We start from the raw sequence: 21,682 nt of genomic DNA on the forward strand, positions 1-21,682 counted from the left end.
TTAGGAATCGAGAAGGGAATGAGAAACAAAGGCTGGGTAGGGCTATTGCTGCGGCAACTGTTGCGGCCTTACAGAGGCAAGAAGAACCTTTTCGGGGAAAAGGAAGAGGGAATGGGATAAGGGGAAGGTCAGTAAAGCCTCCCCTGAGACCGAATCAGTGTGCATATTGTAGGGAAGTGGGTCATTGGAAAAGGGAATGTCCGAAACAACGGGAGAAGAACAGGTTGATGGTAGCTAGTGTATCTCCCGACCAATGAAGTGGACCGGGGGATTCTACCCTAGCAGATCCGCTGGTTAAAATTAAGCTAGGGAAATCAGGACAGGAAGTGGAGTTTTTAATTGACACAGGAGCGACTTATTCTGTGTTAAACCAGAAATTGATACCAGAGGATGAGGATTTCGTGACGGTGATAGGAGCTACAGGCCAGCACGAGAAAGCCTTTTTCCTAAGGCCTTTAAAATATAAGTTAGGGAAACAGATGGGAATACATAGGTTTTTATATTTACCAGGATCCCCGAAGTCTTTGCTGGGGCGAGATTTACTAGAACAATTAGAAGCGGAAATTGTCTTTGAAAAAGGGAAGGTGGGGTTAAAGGTGAGAGAAGAAAAGCTGATAACCGCGCTAAGCTTAACGCTGATACAAGCAGACCCCATCGGTAAAGTACCTTCGGAGATTTTAGACCAAGTTTACCCAGGAGTCTGGGCTACTGACATCCCTGGGCGAGCCAAAAATGCAGCCCCGATAGTGGTGAGATTAAAGCCAGGGGAAAGGCCAGTTAAGATTAAGCAATATCCCCTAAGATTAGAAGACAGGAAAGGAATTAAGGGGATAGTGGATAAGTTTTTAAAACATGGACTGCTGGTTGAGTGTGAATCTGAATATAATACTCCTATACTACCAATTAAGAAGCCAGATGGGAAGAACTATAGATTAGTGCAGGATTTAAGAGCTATAAATAAGATCACTGAAGATATACACCCTGTGGTAGCCAACCCGTACACATTACTGACTAAATTAAAAGATAATTTAGTTTGGTTTACCGTACTGGATTTAAAAGATGCCTTCTTCTGCCTGACTTTAGCCCCAGAAAGTCAGAAGCTTTTTGCTTTTGAATGGGAAAATCCAGACTCAGGACGAAAGGCTCAATTGACCTGGACCGTATTGCCGCAGGGATTCAAAAACAGCCCCACGATTTTTGGGAATCAACTAGCAAAAGAGCTTGAGGTTTGGGAGGCCCCAAACACCGAAGGAGTTCTGCTGCAATACGTTGATGACCTTTTGATAGCCACTGAGAATAGGAGCAGCTGCATGCAATGGACGATAAGTCTCCTTAATTTTCTGGGTTTGAATGGGTATCGAGTCTCTCAACAGAAGGCTCAGCTGATTCAGTCACGTGTAACTTACTTGGGGTTTGAGATTTCAGGGGGACAAAGGGAGTTAGGAACAGAACGGAAAGAAACTATCTGCCGTACCCCAGAACCACAGACCATTAAGGAATTACGAACTTTTCTAGGGATGACAGGTTGGTGCCGTCTATGGATTAATAATTATGGACTAATTGTAAAACCCCTATATGACCTCATCAAGAATAACCAATCAAGATTGGTCTGGACGGGGGAAGCACGGGCTGCCTTTAAGAAGCTTAAATTGGAGTTAATGCGAGCACCAGCTTTGGGTCTACCGGACTTGTCTAAACCCTTTTGGTTGTACTCCTATGAGAGACAAGGGATGGCTCTGGGGGTGCTGGCACAGAAGCTGGGCCCCTACAGGAGAGCTGTGGCCTACTTCTCTAAACAACTGGATGAAGTAAGTAAAGGTTGGCCGGGTTGCCTTCGAGCGGTGGCCGCTGTCATCATGAATATACAGGAGGCTCGGAAGTTCACTATGGGACAGAAGATAACCGTGCTGGTATCACACACTGTCTCGGCAGTCTTGGAGCAGAAAGGGGCACACTGGTTATCCCCTCAAAGATTTTTAAAATACCAAGCAATACTGGTGGAGCAAGATGACGTAGAAATTGTGGTTACTAACATTGTGAACCCAGCTTCTTTCCTTAGTAACGCTCCTGACGAGCCAGTGGTCCACGATTGTATCGAAACTATGGAAACTGTGTATTCTAGCCGACCAGATCTCAAGGAGGAGCCCTTGGAAGACGCGGACGAATCATGGTATACTGATGGAAGCAGCTTTGTGAAACAAGGACAACGCAAAGCAGGGTATGCGGTGACGACCACTCAACAGGTAATTGAGTCGAAACCATTACCCCCTGGGACGTCTGCTCAGAAAGCAGAAATAATTGCCCTTACGCGGGCATTGGAACTAGCAGCAGGAAAGAAAGTAAATATCTGGACAGACTCTAAGTATGCATTTGGTGTGGTGCATGCACATGGGGCTATCTGGAAGGAACGAGGATTATTAACGGCCCAAGGAAAACAAATAAAATATGCTGAGGAGATTTTGAAGTTGTTGGAAGCGGTAAAGCACCCAGAGAAGGTGGCTGTTATACATTGCCGGGGACACCAAAAAGGAACCGCTGACTTCGAGGTAGGGAACCGATTGGCTGACCAAGAAGCAAAAAGGGTGGCCGGATTGGCTGAGGCAGAAGCGCTCACTTTAATACCAGACGGTAAAATACAAACTTTAGGTGAAGGACAGGAACCTAGGTACACACAGGAAGATCAAAAGTTAATTGGGGACCTGGGAGGAAAAGCAAGGAGTGATGGATGGGTATACCTGAAAGATAATAGGGTTGTACTACCCTCTAATTTAATATGGCCTATGGTCATGGCAGAACATAATAAGACTCATTGGGGAGCAGACACCTTATATAAAAATCTGAGTCGAGTCTTGGTGGGAAGAAATCTGTATACTACGGTAAAACAAGTAACCCAGCAATGCAGTATTTGTTTGCATCATAACCCTAATACAGAAAATAGGGTAAAGTTCGGAATAATCAGTAAAGGAAACTATCCAGGACAACAATGGCAGATAGATTTTTCAGAACTGCCAAGAAAAGGGGGGTATCGATACTTGTTGGTTTTGACAGATACTTTTTTTCGGGTGGCCGGAGGCTTTTCCCTGTCGAACCAACAAGGCAAGAGAAGTGGTTAAGGTTTTACTGAATGAGATAATACCGCGTTTCGGAATTCCGGCAGCAATGTCCTCGGATAGAGGCTCTCATTTTTGTGTGCAAATAGTTCAAGAAGTAAGTAAGGTCTTAGGGGTAGACTGGCAACTCCATACCCCTTACAGACCACAGGCAAGCGGACAAGTGGAAAAGATGAATCATCTAATCAAACAACAAATAGCCAAAATAGGACAAGAGACTAATTTATCATGGCCTCAGTCTCTCCCTTTGGCTTTACTTAGAATTAGAGTAAAACCACGGACAAAGGAAAATCTAAGCCCTTTTGAAATATTATACGGAAGACCTTATCAGTTTTTGTTCAGCGGGGAGGACCTGACGCAACTGGGGTCGGGATACTTGTATAATTATTTAATAGGACTCCAAAAACAGTTGGATCAAATATCTAAAGTTGTCTCAGGAACCAGGGCTAGAGGGCTGGACCAACCAATCCACCCCTTTAAACCTGGGGATTATGTGTATGTAAAAGCATTTGCAGGTCGCCCTTTGGAAGAAAAGTGGACGGGACCATACCAGGTGCTGCTGACAACACATACCGCCATCAAGATTAAGGAGCAAACGGCCTGGATCCATTATTCGAGAGTGAAGAAAGCTCCAAAAGCCCCCTGGAAAGTAACGCTGGGTGACGGTGAACTGAAACTAAAGTTCAGTCAAGCAAAATGAAGACACTATGGTCAGGAGTATTTAGTAATGTAGTTAGCAGAAATTTAGTTAACAGAATTGTTTTATTTCTGTGGCTTATAGTTGTAATTGTGATTCAAGAATTGGAAGGTGCTTCTATGATGATAGAGAATGGTGGGTGGCCTTGGTCTGAAGCCGTAACCACGGAGGATAAGAACATTAATGGAAAGTTAGCTGTTGTGGTTATTTGGCGAACAAATGGTGATCATTTACATGCATTATCAGAATGGCAAAATTTAGGGGAAGGGTGGATACACCAAAGAACTGTAGGGGACGAAATTGAAATAGGGTGCCGAATGATTAATGGAACAGCCCACGAGAAAGCAACGGGGATTTTAGTAAAACCGACTTCCAAAAGTGGCCAACAAGAAGGTTGTATCCGCCCAGGTAAATTAGATTGTTGGTATAATTTTATATTAACACAGACTGTAGCAGTTAACTGTTTTTGGACTAATAGTGGTCAAAAGCTCGAGATCAAGGAAGGCGAGAGCCTCATGATAAATTTTACAATATATGCTATACTTCCTACGACAGTGAGACCCCCTATTGCACTTCCTTCCCCTACAACCTATGCCCAAGCCCCAGTCAAGCTGGAACCCAAAATTTATGAAACAGGCCCATATGTAGTAAGGAACACAGGCCAACAACAATTGTTATTTAATCCAGAATGGTCTCTCAAGCGTGTTGAATTGCTAATACAAATTAACATCTCAGCAGTTCAACCAGCCTGTTCTCCTTTCCTGAAGACATCATTAGAAGGCTGGACAATATGGTCACAAAAGCAAGTACACCTCAGGGGCAGAACACAAAGAGACTTAACTGGAATGCTAGGAACAGGATTAGGAGTTTTAAATGGAATTGATTCAGAAATACTAATGAATAAGCTAGCCACAGCAACAAGCGATTTGACAAAACTAAAACAGCCCCTGCAATCATCCTTACTGGCATTGGGAACTAGCCAATGGCAAGTTTCAAAGGTGTTACCAATATGGGAAAAGGCTGAAGACCAGGACCACAGACTAATAATAGATGCACTTAGTATGGCGCAAGATAATGTATCTTTAGCTCTTAGTTGTATACAGGTACAGTTATGGATGCAGGCAACGGCTGCCTTGATCATTAGGGAAGGAAGTGAAGGCATTTTTCCGGCTGAAGTCCGAAAGATTGTTTGGGACAATGCCAATGATTTCGAAAAGAAGTTCCAATCTTGGTGGACTCTGGTAAATTTTACCTATGATCCCATTATTAACATGGCTACTGCCTTTGTGCTTACTATACGTAATGCTACAGTTTATGTTATCCACCCCATTGTTGCACTAGGGTTAAATCATGAGGAAACAGTGCTCTATCCTTCGGAGCATAGAACCTGGGCCCGGATGAAGAACGGGAAATGGCAGTCTGTGAATCTAGAATCATGTGTTACCCGGGAACAACAAGGATTTATTTGTGAGAGCAACACAATTGATGCTCAGGATGTCTGTCTTGACACTGAGCAAGGTGTTTGCCACTTTGAAATTCATCCAAATACTAGTCAAAAGACTGTGCTTGTATATATTGGTCAAGGCTGTGTGTGTTTAAGAACTGCTTGTGCTTTTGTAGAAGTAGATGAGGAAAACATAACTCTACCTAGCAAAAATCACTCTAACTTTTGTATTTGTAACTTTGTTAGAATCATCGGGTGTGATTTTTTATATTCAGCACCAGTGGTATCCCACCAGTTGATCAAGTCCAACCACACAATGTATCACAAGTTATTACCCACACCTATTGGGATGAACCTCAAAGCAATTACTTAAACACCAAGACCTGATCAAAATTTTAAAAGGCATTCAGGAAGATGGAGAGAAGACTTTAATCACTGTCCACCATGATACAAAAGAAATAAACAGAGTTTTGCAAAGAGTAAAACAAGACACAGATCATAGCTGGTGGGACAAACTCTTTGGATGGTCGCCAACTGCAACTGGGATTTTGAACACATTGTGTCACCCAATTATTGTTCTATTGATGTTAGTTGGTATAAGTTTAATACTGTCTTTTGTAATACTTGTTTGGAATTGGAAATTGTTACAACGAATGGCAATATTAGCTTCCCTGACGAAAGTACATGGCAAGGTATTGAGAGATACATATCGTAGAGGCTGGGAAGAAGAATTTTTGTATTCGGAAAGGTCTCTACTGACATAGAGGAAATATAGAAACAAACAAAGGTTCTGTATAAGATTAGTAAGGATAACATTTCATGGGGCTTTGAGGAAATATGGAATAAGTTAACTTCATGGTTACCCAACTTTCAATAGTTAGAACAAGTTTTTACTGATCTGGTTATGTTATTGGTAGTAGGAATATTTGTATGTATGTCACTGCGATACTGCTAATGATAAGGGCATGCAATGCAAAAGAATTTGCATGGGGAAAAGAAAAGGGGGGATTGATTAGGGAAGCTGAGGCGATTCCAGATAAGAAAGGGTTAAGAATGAAACTATTAAAGGAGAACAGAACATTAGGTGTAGGGCAGGAAGCAGATGTACGGACAATGTATCTCAAAATAGGACATACGGGCAATATATCTCGAACAAGACATTGGAATCCAAGATAAGAAATAATGAGCAGAAGATTCGAAGAAAAAACAGTCCTTGCGGTTAGGAAGAAAGCTAATTCAGCAGAATCCTGACCAAGGGTGAAAAGTACACTGTGAGGAAGACTTATGGCCTTCCTCTCTGAGACCACCGACCACAGCTCGACGACCCCTGCCCAAGACCACTGAGAGGATCTGCGCAGGCGCAGGACACAAAAAACTGATTAGCATGAGAAGCGAGAGTAGGCGGGGTTAGATAATGAATATGTATAGGCGTTAATAAAATATTAATCACTGTGATGTATAAATTTGGGACGGCTTTTCACTTCGGGATGCACGATAGGCGGAAAGATCCCCCGTGCATCCGGCGCCGTCAATAAAGAATAAATCACTTAAAGAAATTGGATTTATGATCTTTGAATCAGTAGGACACTACCTCCTGCTAGGCATCACGTGCTCTCATGGAGCTTCCCCGTTCCAGACAGCAGTACAAAAAAGCATTTATTCCAGGTAATTTAATTTTACAGCAGGGAAATGGACTCTACTGATCTCTTCATTGTACAAAGGGCTTTATTGGCCTATTGGATTTTAAGCCATTCTCTGCTACAACGTAAACAGAGAATAGTGTCAAAGTAAAAAACAAGGTCAACAAAGTCATGGCATGAAATTGTGAAATACACATGGGCCTCAAGCACAAAACCTCTGCGACTACAACAGCTTTTCTGAAGGCCCACTCTTGCCTGCTCTTTTTTCCAAGGAGCTCCCACCCACGTGCAGGGCTGCAGGCTGAGCAGACAGCTCCACGACCCGGTGGTGCTGTGGTTATTCAGCAGACACTCAGGGCAAATGATGAGACAAACTCCACCCACTGAAAATACACACTGGCAAAAACTAGGTAATCACAGCTCTTCATAGAGATCATTAATGGCTTGCGCACACGCTGGGTTCAGATTTAGTCATTAGGCACCTAGGCTGCTATACAATCTGTCTACAGATGTTTTCTGTTATATAGAACTTTATTTGTAATACAGGACAGGAAGACACAGAGTCAGTCTGCCTCACGGATTGTGGCCTGCATAAAATTTGGACAGAAAGTCTTTAGGCTGTGGCGTTTCCGTCTCATGGAAATACCTCATGATGTGAGTCTTCTGCTTCCATACGTGAATGGTTTCTTGAAGATCCATTTTTCCCTGTGCATAGACAAAAGATATATAATAATGAGAATTATAATAATAATATTATAATAATGAGACTGCCTGGAAGCTTCACCCACTGTATTACTTTGGACTATGTTTGCAGATTTTTTCCTTTATTTAAAGACAACTTAGCTGCCTTGAAATGCAAGAAATACAACAGGTGAGCATGGCAGCTCTTGGCTGGAAGGTTTCTAACGCTTTAAAACTGCAAAGGTTAGTTACCCTTGCTCAGGCTTCTTTTGAATCCTTACCCTACTCTTGGCATGTTGATTAGTCCATTGAACCAGACAGATCTCAGGGCTAAGACACAGCTAGATATGTTACCAAATCAGGATGTATTGCCACCTACACAGACCCAAAGCCAGCCTCCCACAAAGTACGGCCACTCCGGTGTTTGTTTCAGAGTCAGTTAAGGAAAATACATCCCAATCTAAGGAAGTACCGTAGGGACCAGAAAGGTCATTTTTAAATGATAAAAAGATGCTGCTAGCTAGTTTCCCTTTCTTTGATTGCTGCTGCTTTCTAAAAAGAAATACAGGAGTGTTTACACCACTGTTTTGCTTACCATACACTTCCCCTTTTAAACACCTGCAAATTGGAGGAGTCCCTACACTGAGGGGCAGAAACACATACATCTTCTAACAACACTGACTTATGAGCACAAAAACACTACAGTCCTGCATATAAAATGGAGAGCTTCATCCCTTCCCAACAGGTTTGCTATAACGGATAAACCAAGCCAGATTGCAAAGGGTAACACCTCGTTAAAGCAAGCAGAGATAAAACTGCCCTTCTTTTCCACGCCGCTCGCCACCCGCTCCCTGCAGCCTCGGGGGCCGAGGCGCCCCGCCCGTACCTTAATCACCAGCATGTCTATCACCCGCGGGTCCGTAACGTGGGCGTTCTTCACGAACAGCTCCCGCACCTTATCCCGCGCCTGCTTCACCGTGATGTCCAGCTGGTACAGGTGCACTGGGGGGACACAACACGCTCACGGACACCGCCCGCGCCGCTCCCCCACACACAGCCCGCTGCGGGCCCGGGCCGCCCGGCACGACCTTGACCCGGCGCCGCCTCCTGCGGTGCCGGCGGCGCCCCCTCACCCGTGTTGGGCACCTCGCGGTACCAGGCCCGGTACAGCTCCCGCACGCGCCGCTTCGCCTCGCCCAGGTCCCGGCTGAAGATGGGCTTCACGGCCGCGGCCCCGCGGCCCGCCACCGCCATCTTGTCACCGCCGCCACCGGCAGGGCGCGGAGCGCACCCGCCTCTCCATTGGCCGGCCGCGCTGCCGCTCCGCCCTCTGATTGGGCGGCAGACGCCGGGGGGAGGGACAGCGGGGGGGAGGGACAGCGGGGCGGGCCGCGCGTAATGGCGGCCGGGGCGGAGCTCGGTGGCGGCCCCTGAGGGAGGGCGGCTGAGGGCTGGGCGGGCCTGCGGGCTGCTGCGGGCTGAGGGAGGCTTTTCGGGTCGCTTTTATTCCCTTACGGGCTCTTTAAATGGAAAACACTGACGTGCAGGTCCCGCTGAAGTTAAAATCTTAACGGTGGTATCGACAAACGTTCGTGCAAGTCAGCAGCCTTCACCGCTTCCAGAAATTGCCGTCAGAAAAATAAATGCGTGCACACACATACGCTGTTTCTGAGTTGTTGTTTTTTTTTTTTTAGTTGTGATTATGCACAGAGGCTCCTTTATGTTAGTTACTACCAGTCTGAACATCAAACCTTAATATTTTTAAGGATGAGTCTGAACACCAAACCTTGATCGTTTTGCAAACCTTGCGAAACAATTGGTCAGAAATATTGCAGGAAGAAAAAGAAAGCCAGCTCTGAAACGTACAGCTAACTTTCAAGCAATGTAACTCCATGGCTTCGTGCCAAACCTGCCCGAGAACTGACTTTATGTAACGCTGAAGAAAAGCCGTTTCGAGGGGCTATTTAGATAGGAGATGGTAAACCTAAGCACCACAGTTCCTCTTGAAATAGATATGTAGGAATTTCTGCATTTCAGAAATTACCTGCTTCTGTGGCTGAGACATCATACTGATTATTTATGTACTCCTTTTTGGTATTTCCTCCTGCTTAAGGCATAGCGTAACATAAGGGTTGTCAGGCATTTCTCTGGATTAAAATTTACTTTCTTTGGGGCTGTAAATGAAGGCAATGCAGTATGTGTGGAATAAAGAGCAGTATGCAATAAACACGAAGTAATGAAGGGATTATATATTTGTAGGATGGTTGTGCCTTTTCAGGGGCACTGCTCTGTGTAGTCCCTCAGGGCGACGTTGCCCGGTCAGGGCTGTAGCTCTCGCCCTGCCCACCACTAGCGCACGCCAAAGCAGCTGATCGGCCCTGGATGGTTTTTGCAGGAACCAAGCCAGAGCTGAGCTGCCCTGGGCACCCGGAGAGAGGCAGGCAGAGGCACAGCAGGCAGCAGGCAGTGGCTGAGCAGCAGTGAGGCTAGCAGGGAAGGGAGGTGGTCAGGACCTCTTTACAAATTGTTCCGAGGTTTCTTTGTTTGTTTGTTTTTCCTCCTAGAATTGGCAGGACCCCAGGGTTATCTTTCACCCCACATACCTTCGTATTTCAGTACACAATAAGCCAGGGCTAATACCCTCTCAGTAGCCATGTGCTCAGTAAACTGTTTCTGCAATGAGAGCCCAAAGTACAGCAGAACTGGTTTACTGGTTATACATGTACTTGCAAATATGACCATCACCTGTAACGTGCTATGGCTGTGTGATTCAAGATCCAAGACTGGAATTAAGCTAAGCTATATTGTTGGGCTACAGCCTTCTTTACACTGCTAGGGACATCTGCACAGATTTAGGTGGTCTTAAGTGGAACTTGGCATCATCCTGCCTAGACCTGCAACATTTCTGACAGCGTTTGCAGTGGTCTCTGAGTGAAAGGGGAACGGTGTGCACTTATCTTGGGATAGCTTGCAGCTTGAATGGGTATGGGGAGTTTATGAGGGCAAAGTGGCCATCCTTCCGTGGCCTGGGCTGATCCTCGGGGAGCATGAAGGTGAATTTCTGCAGGAGAGTGGTGAAGAAGATGAAGAGCTCCATCCTGGCCAGCTGTGCCCCCAGGCATACACGTCGACCTGCAGGAAGGGAGCATCCGTGAAAGAGGACGTTAAACCACGCTGGAATCACTGTGGGATGAGCAACCTCTGTGTGCAGACACGGGATGGAGCAAAACGGAGGATCAGAAGCTGCTTTGCTCAGGAAGGACAGAAAGAAGAAGGTGAGAGTGCCTGGTTAACCATGTCAAAAGGGCACAGGCACTCACAGCTAGTTAGATGGGGACACCCTGTCTGTTGTGCACAGCATCATAGAATAATTTAGGTTGGAAGAGCCCCCTGCAGGTCACCTTCTTACCCCCGGTCAAATGCAAAGAGACTACCCCTGGACTTTCACTTCCCAGGAGGCAGATCACCACTCCTGCTGTGCACCTGGCTTGCAGCTAGATCCTCCCCTTAGATTTACCTGCTGAGAAAGGCATGAAGGCCTCCGGTTTCACAAACTGCCCGTTCACGTCCAGGAAGTGTTCGGGGTAAAACTCATTTGGCTTCTTCCAGACTGACTCATCCTTCAGCACGGAAGACAAGTTGGTGATGACTGTCGTCCCCTGCACTCCTCCACAAGAGGAAACAACTTACGTGAGAACAGCAGACTTATCTTGGCGAGATGGATCAGCGCTGGCCCCTCTTTAGTCAGTCTCTCCCGTCTAATAGCAACCATCACTAGATGCTTCAAAATATGGCACTGAGCTCCTCTTCTGTATCTTAGCTATAACGGAGGTAAAGCAGTGCACTTTTCCAATAAGATGGTGCCTGCCCTATGCACCTGAAGCATTTGAACTTTTGCAACTTATATCCTAACAAAGGCCATTGCATGCAAATGCTAATTTCATGGTTACATAGTGGAAACAGCTTCTGCTTCACAGATCCTTCTGCACTTACTTTGTAGCTGGAGAGAAAAAGCTAACTGACAGACTTCAAAGCCCAACTTTCACACATGGAAAATGGCAAAGCTTTCTTGTTTCCCGTGTCAATGTTTTAAGCTTAGGGGAGTTACTGCAAGGCTGAAAAAAACATCCCAGGCTTGTATTGCTACCAGCACTGCCCGGACAGAGTGCTTTTGATTCCTGTCACAGTGTCAATGGACCGAATGCCAGTGGCAACTGAATAACTTCAGAGATTTAACTACTGCTGTCTCAGGAAAGGCGGCAAGCTGGTCTCATGTGCCTCCAAAGAGCCTGTCAGGCTGTCCTAGTTGCTTCTTCCAACACAGGCAGTGAATGTCACAGCTCATCGAGAGGAAAGCAAACCTTTGCACTGAGCTGCCACTACAGCTGGGTTCCCATATAACTTGTGTAAACCTAGAGCACAAACGTGTCCGTCCACCTGTCTGGTCTTAACATTTCAAAGTTCCCTGCTTCAGTGCTTGGCAGTGACCGTGATTTGGGGCTGGAAATACAAATCTGCAAAGTTATGTGGGGTCACCCACACCCTAGGCCTGGTGTCTGCACAGGACGGGGATGCTGCATGGCCTGTCTGGCCATGCTCACCTTGGGAATGAAGTAACCTTGAAGCTCGGTGTCCCGGTATGTCATGTGAGGTAGCCCAACAGGAGTGATGTCCCCACAGCGCTGTGCCTCATGGATCACGGCATTGGTGTAGGGCATGTTCACTTGGTCCATCATGGTGGGTGACCTCTCTCTTCCAATCACCATATCAATCTCTTTGTGGATTTTACCTGAAAGCAGCACAGCCAAGGACTTAGAGCTCCCTTAGCTAAACAGAAGAGGCTGGTACAAGCTGGAGGAAAGCTAGCAGCATGAGCTCAGTAGGCATTGTGCAAGAGCAGGACAAGCAGTTATAGAAAGGAACAGAAACTAAAGGGGAATGCCTTTTTTCAGTTGTTCAGGAAAAAAAAAAAAAAGAAAAAAAGAAAAAGAAAGAAACAAAACAAAACAAAACCTCTGTAACTGTTATTTGTGCACAGTGTCTTTAATAAAGGTCTTGGCACTTGACATGCTACCTTATCCCTCCTCAATGTGCCTGGAAGTGTACTTGTGCAGGCAGCATTTGAGAATTAAAACAGATTAGTGTTTATTCCGAGTATAGGAGGGAGGGATCCATGACCAGTGGAAGTCCCCAGGTAGCCTTCAGTGTGAAGGAGAGTGAACTTGCCCTTCCATCTCCAGTCTTTTCATTAGGGCTTCCCCACCGCCACCACTGGGCCTGCTAGAGCAGCTGTATCAGGGGAAGTGTTTCTCCTGGTTTCTTCTAGACCAACAATCACCAAAGCTGTTTCTCCTTGCAAAAGCCCCAAACCATGGATAGGAGATGTTGAGTGTCCTTACAGAGAAATGAGGGTTGAAGGGAACATACCGCACCCCTGCCTGTCCTCTCACTTACTCTGTGTTTCTGGGTGCAAAAGCATGTACAGAAATGCCCACCGGAGGGTGGTGGAGGTGGTGTCAGAACCAGCTGCAAACAAGTCTGCGGTCACCAGACGAAGGTTGTTGTAATTGAAACCATTCTCTTCAGCCTCCTTACCCTGCGGAGAGCAAACAAGTGTGTGATAGGAGCAAAGACAGTCGCTTGAGAAGACTTTTCAGAGCACCGCTAAGAAGCACTAGATCCGCTTTTGCTGACCAAGAATTTCATTGGCAGAGAAAAGCACAACAGAGGCAATAGTCTGTGTATGACTGATGTGCTCCAATACCGCTGTTACCAGTGTATTTGAAGGTCATCAGTAACCTCCCACAGCCTGCGAGGTGAACATTACTCCTGCCTTCAGGACAGAAGTAAACACCTTGCGCTCTCAGCTCAGCAGGCCACTGCCACTTACTGTAACGTCCTCCCCCAGAGGAGGTGGAACACTGTTAGTCAGGCTTGATCAGATCATAAAGCCCACGCAGCAGCGAGGAGGCTGCACTGATGCGGCAAATGCAAATTAACAGTATTTTGAGGGGGCTATTTGTAGCTACGCATTACAGATACTCACTGCTTCTGCCCTGGTGTTTTCTTACGATCAGGGGAGAAAAAAATCAGGGTATCATTGCTGCCTATTAAGTCTGCAACACCAATTTCAGCAAAACTGGTCTCTCATCCAAATACTAATTGAGCTCAAATTTGCTAGCATATGAGATATGACAAGCTCTCTGCATGAGTTCATCTGCTTGTCTTTTCTAATCCTTTTTATACTTTTCTCTCCTAGGGACTAGCTTCTGCTGAGTTATTCTGTATATTTTGATGCTGTCTTAACATGGATAGCAATTAATGAGGCATTTAAGTTTCAACTGTTATTCAAATAAAAGAACTCTGGCGAGGGAGCTGTGGGACTGGCCTGACTGAAGTTAGCCCAGTGGAGGGATTTATCAGACCGGCTTCTCAGGGGACCTCAGTAAGCAGGAGAGGGATGTGACAAGAGGGAAGGAGGCCAGGCTCAGTCTCCCCCAGTAGAAATGCTCAGTGCAGAGCACGTTAGGTCACGTTGCTCTGCTCTGACATCAGTCGTTAAGGCACTGACAAACATCTTGCATGTCTGGCTTGTCCGCTGGTGCAAACTTAGACATATTCATGAATTCTCAATTATTGACTTTTAAATGTCTTCAGAATGGTGTAGGCTGGAAAGAAGGGAGCTGCCAGACACTGAGGGAAAAATGACAGTGGAAGGTGGTGACAGATTATATGATTTCTGAGGACAATCAAGGAGGGCACAGCATGAAGAAATTAATGCTCAAGATATGAAGTAGAATGAAGAAGTAGAAAATTAGGTAGTAATGGTCTTTAGAGAGCTTTATGACAAAAGTCAGCTTTCATCAACAAGCTCAAAGAAGTAGAGGAATTGCTCCTGGGCTCTAAGGTTCTGCTGGTCTCTCCCTACCTTTGACATTTCCTTTAAAAACGCATCAGTGAAATCACGGGTGTATTCAGGGTTCCAGGTCTCCATGTGCTTTTGTATGAGAACGTCTATAAAGTCCATGTATGCCTTTTGCCCTCGAAAGACTTTCTGCGGCAGTCCAGGGATGCGCAACAAAATGGGCATCACGTTAAGAAGCTGGTAGGCCAGAACCACAGAGAAAGAGACAAGATATTACGTGATGCAAAAAGAAAAATAATGAAAACACAGTGCTCTCAAGCGACAGAGGGCAGCCTCTTACAGAACATATCACACTTCTATGTTACCTGAGTCAGGAATCCAGCTTCTTCACTCAGGGAGTTTTCAAACAAAGTTACCATTTTCCTGAACACCTCATCACCGTAGTCAAAACGCTCTCCATAGATGATGGTGCAGATCATGTTGCAGACTGCATTGTTTACGAGAAAACGTAAATCGAAAGGACGACCTAAAAACAGAGAGGGAGACCAAGCAAAGAGGCTAAGCAACATCAACCTATTGAACCTCAGAGTTCGGCTACAAGAATACACAAATACCTCCTTGATGTTTTCAAGGGGAAAAAAAAAAAAAACTCAAAGTACAAATACATCATAGTGGAAGAGAAGATCTTCTCATCTCCTACTGTGGTTCGGCTGGTCATTACTTAAGGGAGAAAGCTCCCAAAGAAAAGCTGATTTGCAGGGTTGTTCTGTCACATGCCAGATAACACTTCTGTTTGTGTCTAGATGACAGGTGATGTGCTGTGAAAACTTCACTTTTGTCATGTGTGATAATATCGCTGTGTTCCACCAAACTTCATAAAGGTAACAGTGACCAAGCCGTGGGAATAATTATATTTTACCTCTGCTTATTTCTATTCATGTCCTATTTCAGACTGATTAGCTTTACAGTAGCCCCAATGTGTCAGGTAGAAGTGGCTTCAAGGCAGAGCAGGATCAGTAATAATTATGCTGATGGACTTGAAACACTGCATGCATATGGGAGTGGCTGTGTTAGTACTTCTCGCTCTGCATTGTTCTATTGCATTTTCCTGTTTTTTTGTTTGCTTTGTTTTGTTTTTAAGAGCAGTTTGCCCGTCCTTCTGGATGTGACATACCTTCTTCTGCTTTGATTGCAGAGCACAGGAATCCTGCTTCCTCAGTCACTCGCTCCTCCAGGGATTTCTTTCCCATTCCAAAGTCCCTCAAGGTAGAGAGTGTGAATTTCCTTATCTCCTTCCAGACATGCCCATATCTTGCTACAACAATCCCTGGAATTATGGATGAGCAAGAAATGTCAGGAGCTCTGACATGTACATCTTCACTAGAGAAGAGCAAATGTGAGTTTGAAGGTACGGGTCTGTAGGGATAGATGAAAGGGTCTGATCTTGTACAGCTTATTCACACAGCCATTCTAAAAACTTATTGCTGCACCTTCTAATGCAGCTACATGCCCAGTAAAAGTGGAGGGGGAGTTCTTGTGCCAGTGCCTGCAGGAAATGCCCATTTCCAAGGGACGTACCTTCAGATTTATCTCCGTAGCCCACATGTTCATACATTGGGAAGTATGGCCGGTCAGCAAAGTCATCCGATTTGTGAACCAGGGCTTCCTTCACAGTTTTGTACCCATTCAGCACTACCAGGTTGGTCCAGCAGTTCTGGAGGCTGAAGATGTTTCCAAACTTCTTGTGAAACTGGCAAGATAAAAAAATTGGCCCTGAAAGTGACCCCACACCCAATAGTGCTGGCAAGTAATGTCCGAAATAACCCTTTAGCCTTCCTTAGGGCCTTTACTATTTAGGGGGTTGAACTGCTTTTATTAGGAGACCTTCAGCTGACCTTTGACTGTTGTCTTTGCGGTGAAACATCTCAAAGCAGTGTGAAACACCGGCTGAAGCAGGGAGCAATGCACTGCAACTGGCAAGATTTAATATACAGCTATCCAGCTCAAGCTGTTGCCAAGAACATTGTGCAAGCATTTTGGATTTTGTTTGACAATACAAGGTCAAGGACCTCTTTTGGGATTTTCAGATAGTGCAAGCTCAACAACCCCCTATTTCCTAATACTTGGATTTTGAATACTTTGTCTTGTTTATCTGTCTCTGAAAGCCTAGGCAATTTTTGAGCTAGTTTTGAACTAGTTTTGAGTTCTTTCTGCTAGAAGGAAGGATCGATGATAAAGCGATATGTAGTTTCTTTACATGCATTTGTTCCTAAAGATTGACCCAAAGCCCAGATCCTAGGAGCATGCTTGGAAGAGGCAGCTCCACGCTGGAGTTTCAGGTCAACTTTCTCCCCAAGAGGAACGAACGCATCTAGTAAGGCTGGTAATTCGCACATCCCCTACATCTGCTGTGATCTATAAAAGACACGAAGCTGAGAGCAGGATGATTGCACAGGTAACCTGTCAGCTGTATGCTCATCCAACCCATAGCTTGACATGGAGCCGAGCCTCCTTGAGGAGGACAAGCCCTTCCACTGGACACGGGCTCCCAGGAGGCCAGGCTGAAGCTGCACTGCTGGTCAGTAACACTGAACATAGTGCTCAGGAGAGTGCTGTTGGAAGGTGGTGTCGTAGTAGCAATGCTCACAAAAAACACATTAGTTATCTCTGTTTTCTTTTTCCTTCTCTTTCTTTCTTTCTTTTTTCATCTTTCTTTCTTTCTTTCTTTCTTTCTTTCTTTCTTTCTTTCTTTCTTTCTTTCTTTCTTTCTTTCTTTCTTTCTTTTTTCTTTCTTTTTTCTTTCTTTCTTTTTCTTTCTTTTTTTTCTTTCTTTTTCTTTCTTTTTTTCTTTTTCTTCTTTTCCTTCTTCCTTCCTTCCCTCCTTTTCCCTCTTCATTTCTGTACTCTGAGCAAATCAAGGAACTGAAATTCTCTGAGTGTATTTGCAGTGGGATTGGAAAGGGAATTAGTACTTCACTGGCACTAGAAATACATCATTAAAAGTGATTACTGGTCAAGACTGCAGTCAGCATGACCCTGATTTGATGTGATTTGAAAATGGTAATCTTTTGGACTATATGAAGGCAAACAATACAAATGCTGTATTTATTTTCTCCATTTGGTGGATTTTGGACAAACAGCTGAGCAGTGTTGTCCTAAAGAAAATAAAGGCCTTTAGAGTTTGCAAACTAATCTGCTGCAAGCTGTGCTGTGCCTTTCCCTCGAGACAGAATAAGCCCTGACTTTGAACAGAAATGCTACAGACATTTTGGGCACTGCTGCTGGGGCAAATCCCGCGAGCTGATCTCTTTAACCGGAGCAGCCCCAGGCCCGTAGGCATGCTGGAGTAACTCACGGAGAAGCCTGCCATTCCCACGACCACGTCCCCAGCCCGCAGGTTGCCCCGCAGGGCTGGCACTCACCTTGTTGAAGGAGAGGTGCGGGTTGTGGAAGTCGATGTACGGCATGGTCCCGACGAATGGCAGCGACATCGGGCCTGGCGGGTAATGCCTCCACTTCTTTCTGTGCTTCATGAAATCAAGAAGCAAGGTAAAGACGGTAAGGAAAATTCCCAGCACAGAGATGTTGCTCCAGTAAGATGACAGCCATAGGAGCAACGTCATTTTGTAGCCTGTCTGCTCCTCGGTCTTCCTCTTTTGACCCAAGACTGTTTCTGCCTCTCCCTTCTGCCTCTTTCTCTGCTCTCCTGCTTCCCTCCCCGGGCAGCTGTCCTCTTTTCCTTGCTTCCTCCTGTCCCCTCACTCTCTTTTTCTGTCTCCCTGCTCCTCTCTCCCTGCAGTTTCTCGCTTGTGAATGTGGAACTTGGCTCTGTCCCCAGGCTCCTCCTCTGTTCCACTCAGCCTCGGGGGAGTGGTGATGAGGGTCATCCCTTTTCCTCCTCCTTCTCCTCCTTCCCCTCCTTCGCCAAAGCTGGAGCTCAGAGGCCGCTTTGTCCTTGCGACAGAGAGGTGCTGGGGTGCCCTCAGAACAACAAGCACAACAGCAACCCAGTCCTGCTGCATTCTCACGGGGCTGTTTTGTAAGCCTGTCTCCTTCTTGCTCATGCAGACAAGTCAAGGCAGACACGGATCCTAAACACAGGCTGTTCGGGTTTCTGTATGCAGGGCCAAGAAGTTGTTCCATTGGAGCTTGAGTAAGCTCAGGTTAGGTCAAGCTTTCCCATACAGAAAGCACATAAGTGACAGAAATTAGCCTAAAACAGTGACCTGAGACTAAAAATCACTTTTGGAAATAACAACCTTTATCCAACTCCAAATGTCAGTCAGTGCAACAACCTTGATTTTGGTAGGATACATCTCAACTACAAGGGGGAAGCACATGCTCACAAGCAGCCTTGCATTTCCAGCCCTTGGGGCAGCAGTAATCCAAACGCAATTATGGAGATAGTCAAAGTGTTTCCTAAAACGGCACAGCTCTGTGCTCCTGGCATTGCTGCCGTCGGAGATCAATAAAGCTCTCCATTATGACAGTTAGCTCTAGCTGAAAAGAAGCAATAAACCCATCACCGTTTGATCTGTGATCTCGGTGTGATCACAGAAAAACTCCTAATGGAGCAATTGCTGCGACGGTGATGGAGAGCTCAAGCTGCAAAGTGATGAACCCACAAACACTCTGCAGTGATCTCTGGTGTGTAGCCAAGGCCTCGAAACGCCCCTCACCCAGAGAGGCACCTAAATGCTCGTTATTTGTGCGGGGTCTGTACAGCATGATCAGGGAAACCCTGGCACGTCCCTTGTGAAAGCACTGTGACTCGGGGCTCATCTCAGGCACCTGCACACAAACAATCAGCAGGGGAGATGAAGGACAGCAAGTCAGTGGAGCCACCTCACGTGATCGCAGGCCCGAGGACTCGCAGGTGTAGCGCAACGTGAAGGACTGTATGGTCAGGTGCAACCTGGGAGTGTGCTGGAGAAGGCAATTGCCTGACACAAGTGACTGGCGAGCCAACCAGGGGGATGCTCTGATGGGTTTGTTATTCATAAACGAGGAAGATCTGGCCCAGGACATGAAGGCCAAGAGTAAGTTTTCCTGCAGCAGTCATGACGCTGTGGAATTTAAAATCCTGCAAGAAGTCAGCAGGTCAAATAGCATTACAGCCCTTGCCTACAGGAGAGCGTATTTCACCTTGTTCAGGGATCTGCTTGCCAAGACCCCAAAGGGATCTGCCTTGGAGAGCAGAGGGCCCCAGGAGAGCTGCTTCTCTTCAAGGACAAACTCCTCAAAGCATGAGAGCAGTGGATATCATTTATTGCCTTGACTTTGGCAAAGCCTTTGACATGTCTCGTACAGTACTCTTGCAGCTAAATCAGCGTGATACAGACTGGCAAGGCAGATGATAAGGTGGGTGGAAGATTGCTTGCTCCTTGGGGCTCAGAGGGTTGGAATCAGTGGTACAGAGTCCAGCTGGTGGCTAATCACTAGCGACACATCATTAGCTGTCCCAGGGCTGTTAAAGTTTAACGTACTTATTAATGACTGGGGTGACGGGACAGAGAGCGCTCCTAGCAAGCACAGACTGGGAAAGCTAATGCGAGCTGAAGTGTGCTTGTGAGTTTGTTGGCTTCGAAGCACCCACCACATTTTGAACAGCTCTGCTGCAAGGTCTTAGGAGACAGAGCTGTGACAGTCCTGTACTCAGTGAGCTGACTTGAGCAAGAGGGGTCTGGATGCTTAAATGTGATCAAGGGATTTCTCTCAGACTCATTTTTGTGACCCACGCACACAGATGACAAGTGAAAAGATGGGAAAATATGGTCTCAGGAACATGACAGACATTGCCAGATCACCCACCTGGTAAAAGGATGTTACTCTTCGGGTTTCGATTTATTTTGAGCTCTAACTTTACAAATTTCAGCTGAAAAATATCCACCTGTGTTCTTTCCTTTTTGCTTATCTTGGCTACAGCTAAAATCTGTCAGACTCCCATCGCTCACCTCTGGGCTGCCAGAAGGATGGTTGGATGGTGGGAATGCAGGCAGTGGATTTACTTTTAGGGACATTGCTTTGAGAAGCCACCAGAAGAGCAACTCTAGCTGCTTTTCTTCCTGGGGCTTCGCCTTGATGTTTGGGCTCCAAAGCTGCAACCTGAGAAATGCAGCAGCTTAAGAAAAGATGTTCCTTCCCCCCTGCCATATACACCTTTCCAAATGTTCCTGGGCAAACAATCCTTTCCTCTCCCCACTTCAGGTGGCAAACTAGACAGCTCCTCCACTCTTGATTAGTAGCTTGGACTGCCTTGGCTGGAAAGGACTGGAAGAAGTGGCACAGGTTGGGTCATAGGTAACAAATCTCTATCTGAGAGAAAGGAAGAAAAAAGGGCAATGATGCTTTTGAAGAACAAAAGATGAACATTTGCATTTATTTTCAATAAAGTAATATTTTGAGAGATTTTCAAATCCTGGGGGAAAAAAATCAAAATCCGTACATATTAATTTTAGCTAGCTTCAGCCCCACTATGCAGTGTGCTCATCCTTATGCAATATCAGTTAAGAGACAGGCTGAGTGAAGTTGCAGAAGTTGTGTGTGGACATTGCTGTTCTTAGACTGGAGAACCCCCAACATGAACAGAAAGCAAGGTTCGGAAAGAAGCCTGTTGATCTTGCAAAGTGAAGCATCCAGAGGTAACAAAATGCAGGGATTAGCGTTGCCTGCACAATGTTAATTGAGATTTCTTGTCCATATACACCGTAAGATCATAATTAATTGCAATCTTTTGCTATTTTTCCTTCCTGAAGGACCCTCCCTCTGTTCATGGGATAGATGATGATCATTTAGTAACCCTGTTTTAATTACACTATTTGGATTCAAAGCCTGTTTTGCTACCTGCTGATCGCACCCCGCCTGGTGAAAGTCCCGGTTCCTGGGCAGCTGCCAGCAGCCAGGGAAGCGCTCTGCTTTCTCTCCCCACTTTGCTTCAGTGCCGGAGCCAGGAAGCAGTGGTCACACAACGTGAATATTTCCTCGAGCTTTCAGAAATTTCTCATCCACACCCCAGCCGGCTGGCTGCTTTTCCCCTCGCACCGTTAGGTGGATCCAAACCTCAGCAACTTTTCAGTCTGGAGAAGCAAAGCCCCTCGCAGGAGCACAGCTGCTCAGTGTGATGCCTGCTGCTGCTGCCATTCCCCAGCCACGCCGTGCTGGGGGAGACCCCCGAAACCCTTCCTCTTCAGTGGCTTCTTCACTGGCCTTCTGCCCATTTCCAGGGTCCTTTCTTCCCTTCAGTCC

General features: G+C 45.9%; 2 protein-coding genes across 2 annotated transcripts; both read right to left on the bottom strand.

The window, feature by feature from the left end:
* Window positions 1-6,958: 6,958 nt before the first annotated feature.
* NDUFA6 (NADH:ubiquinone oxidoreductase subunit A6) lies at window positions 6,959-8,874 on the bottom strand. The gene is made up of 3 exons (XM_048078875.2): window positions 8,706-8,874; window positions 8,459-8,574; window positions 6,959-7,596 (listed from the first exon to the last, which is right to left on the bottom strand). The coding sequence occupies exons 1-3, from the start codon at window positions 8,824-8,826 to the stop codon at window positions 7,465-7,467; spliced, it is 369 nt and encodes a 122-aa protein (XP_047934832.1). The 5' UTR covers window positions 8,827-8,874; the 3' UTR covers window positions 6,959-7,464.
* A 932-nt stretch (window positions 8,875-9,806) lies between these two features.
* Window positions 9,807-18,260, bottom strand: CYP2D6 (cytochrome P450 family 2 subfamily D member 6). Its single transcript, XM_013197147.3, has 9 exons — window positions 17,860-18,260; window positions 16,016-16,187; window positions 15,612-15,764; window positions 14,803-14,963; window positions 14,501-14,674; window positions 13,027-13,168; window positions 12,174-12,361; window positions 11,090-11,231; window positions 9,807-10,704 (listed from the first exon to the last, which is right to left on the bottom strand). The coding sequence occupies exons 1-9, from the start codon at window positions 18,058-18,060 to the stop codon at window positions 10,526-10,528; spliced, it is 1,512 nt and encodes a 503-aa protein (XP_013052601.3). The 5' UTR covers window positions 18,061-18,260; the 3' UTR covers window positions 9,807-10,525.
* Window positions 18,261-21,682: the final 3,422 nt, after the last annotated feature.

Source organism: Anser cygnoides, chromosome 1 (genome assembly GCF_040182565.1).
Source record: "Anser cygnoides isolate HZ-2024a breed goose chromosome 1, Taihu_goose_T2T_genome, whole genome shotgun sequence".
In the NCBI taxonomy this organism is placed as follows: Eukaryota; Metazoa; Chordata; class Aves; order Anseriformes; family Anatidae; genus Anser; species Anser cygnoides.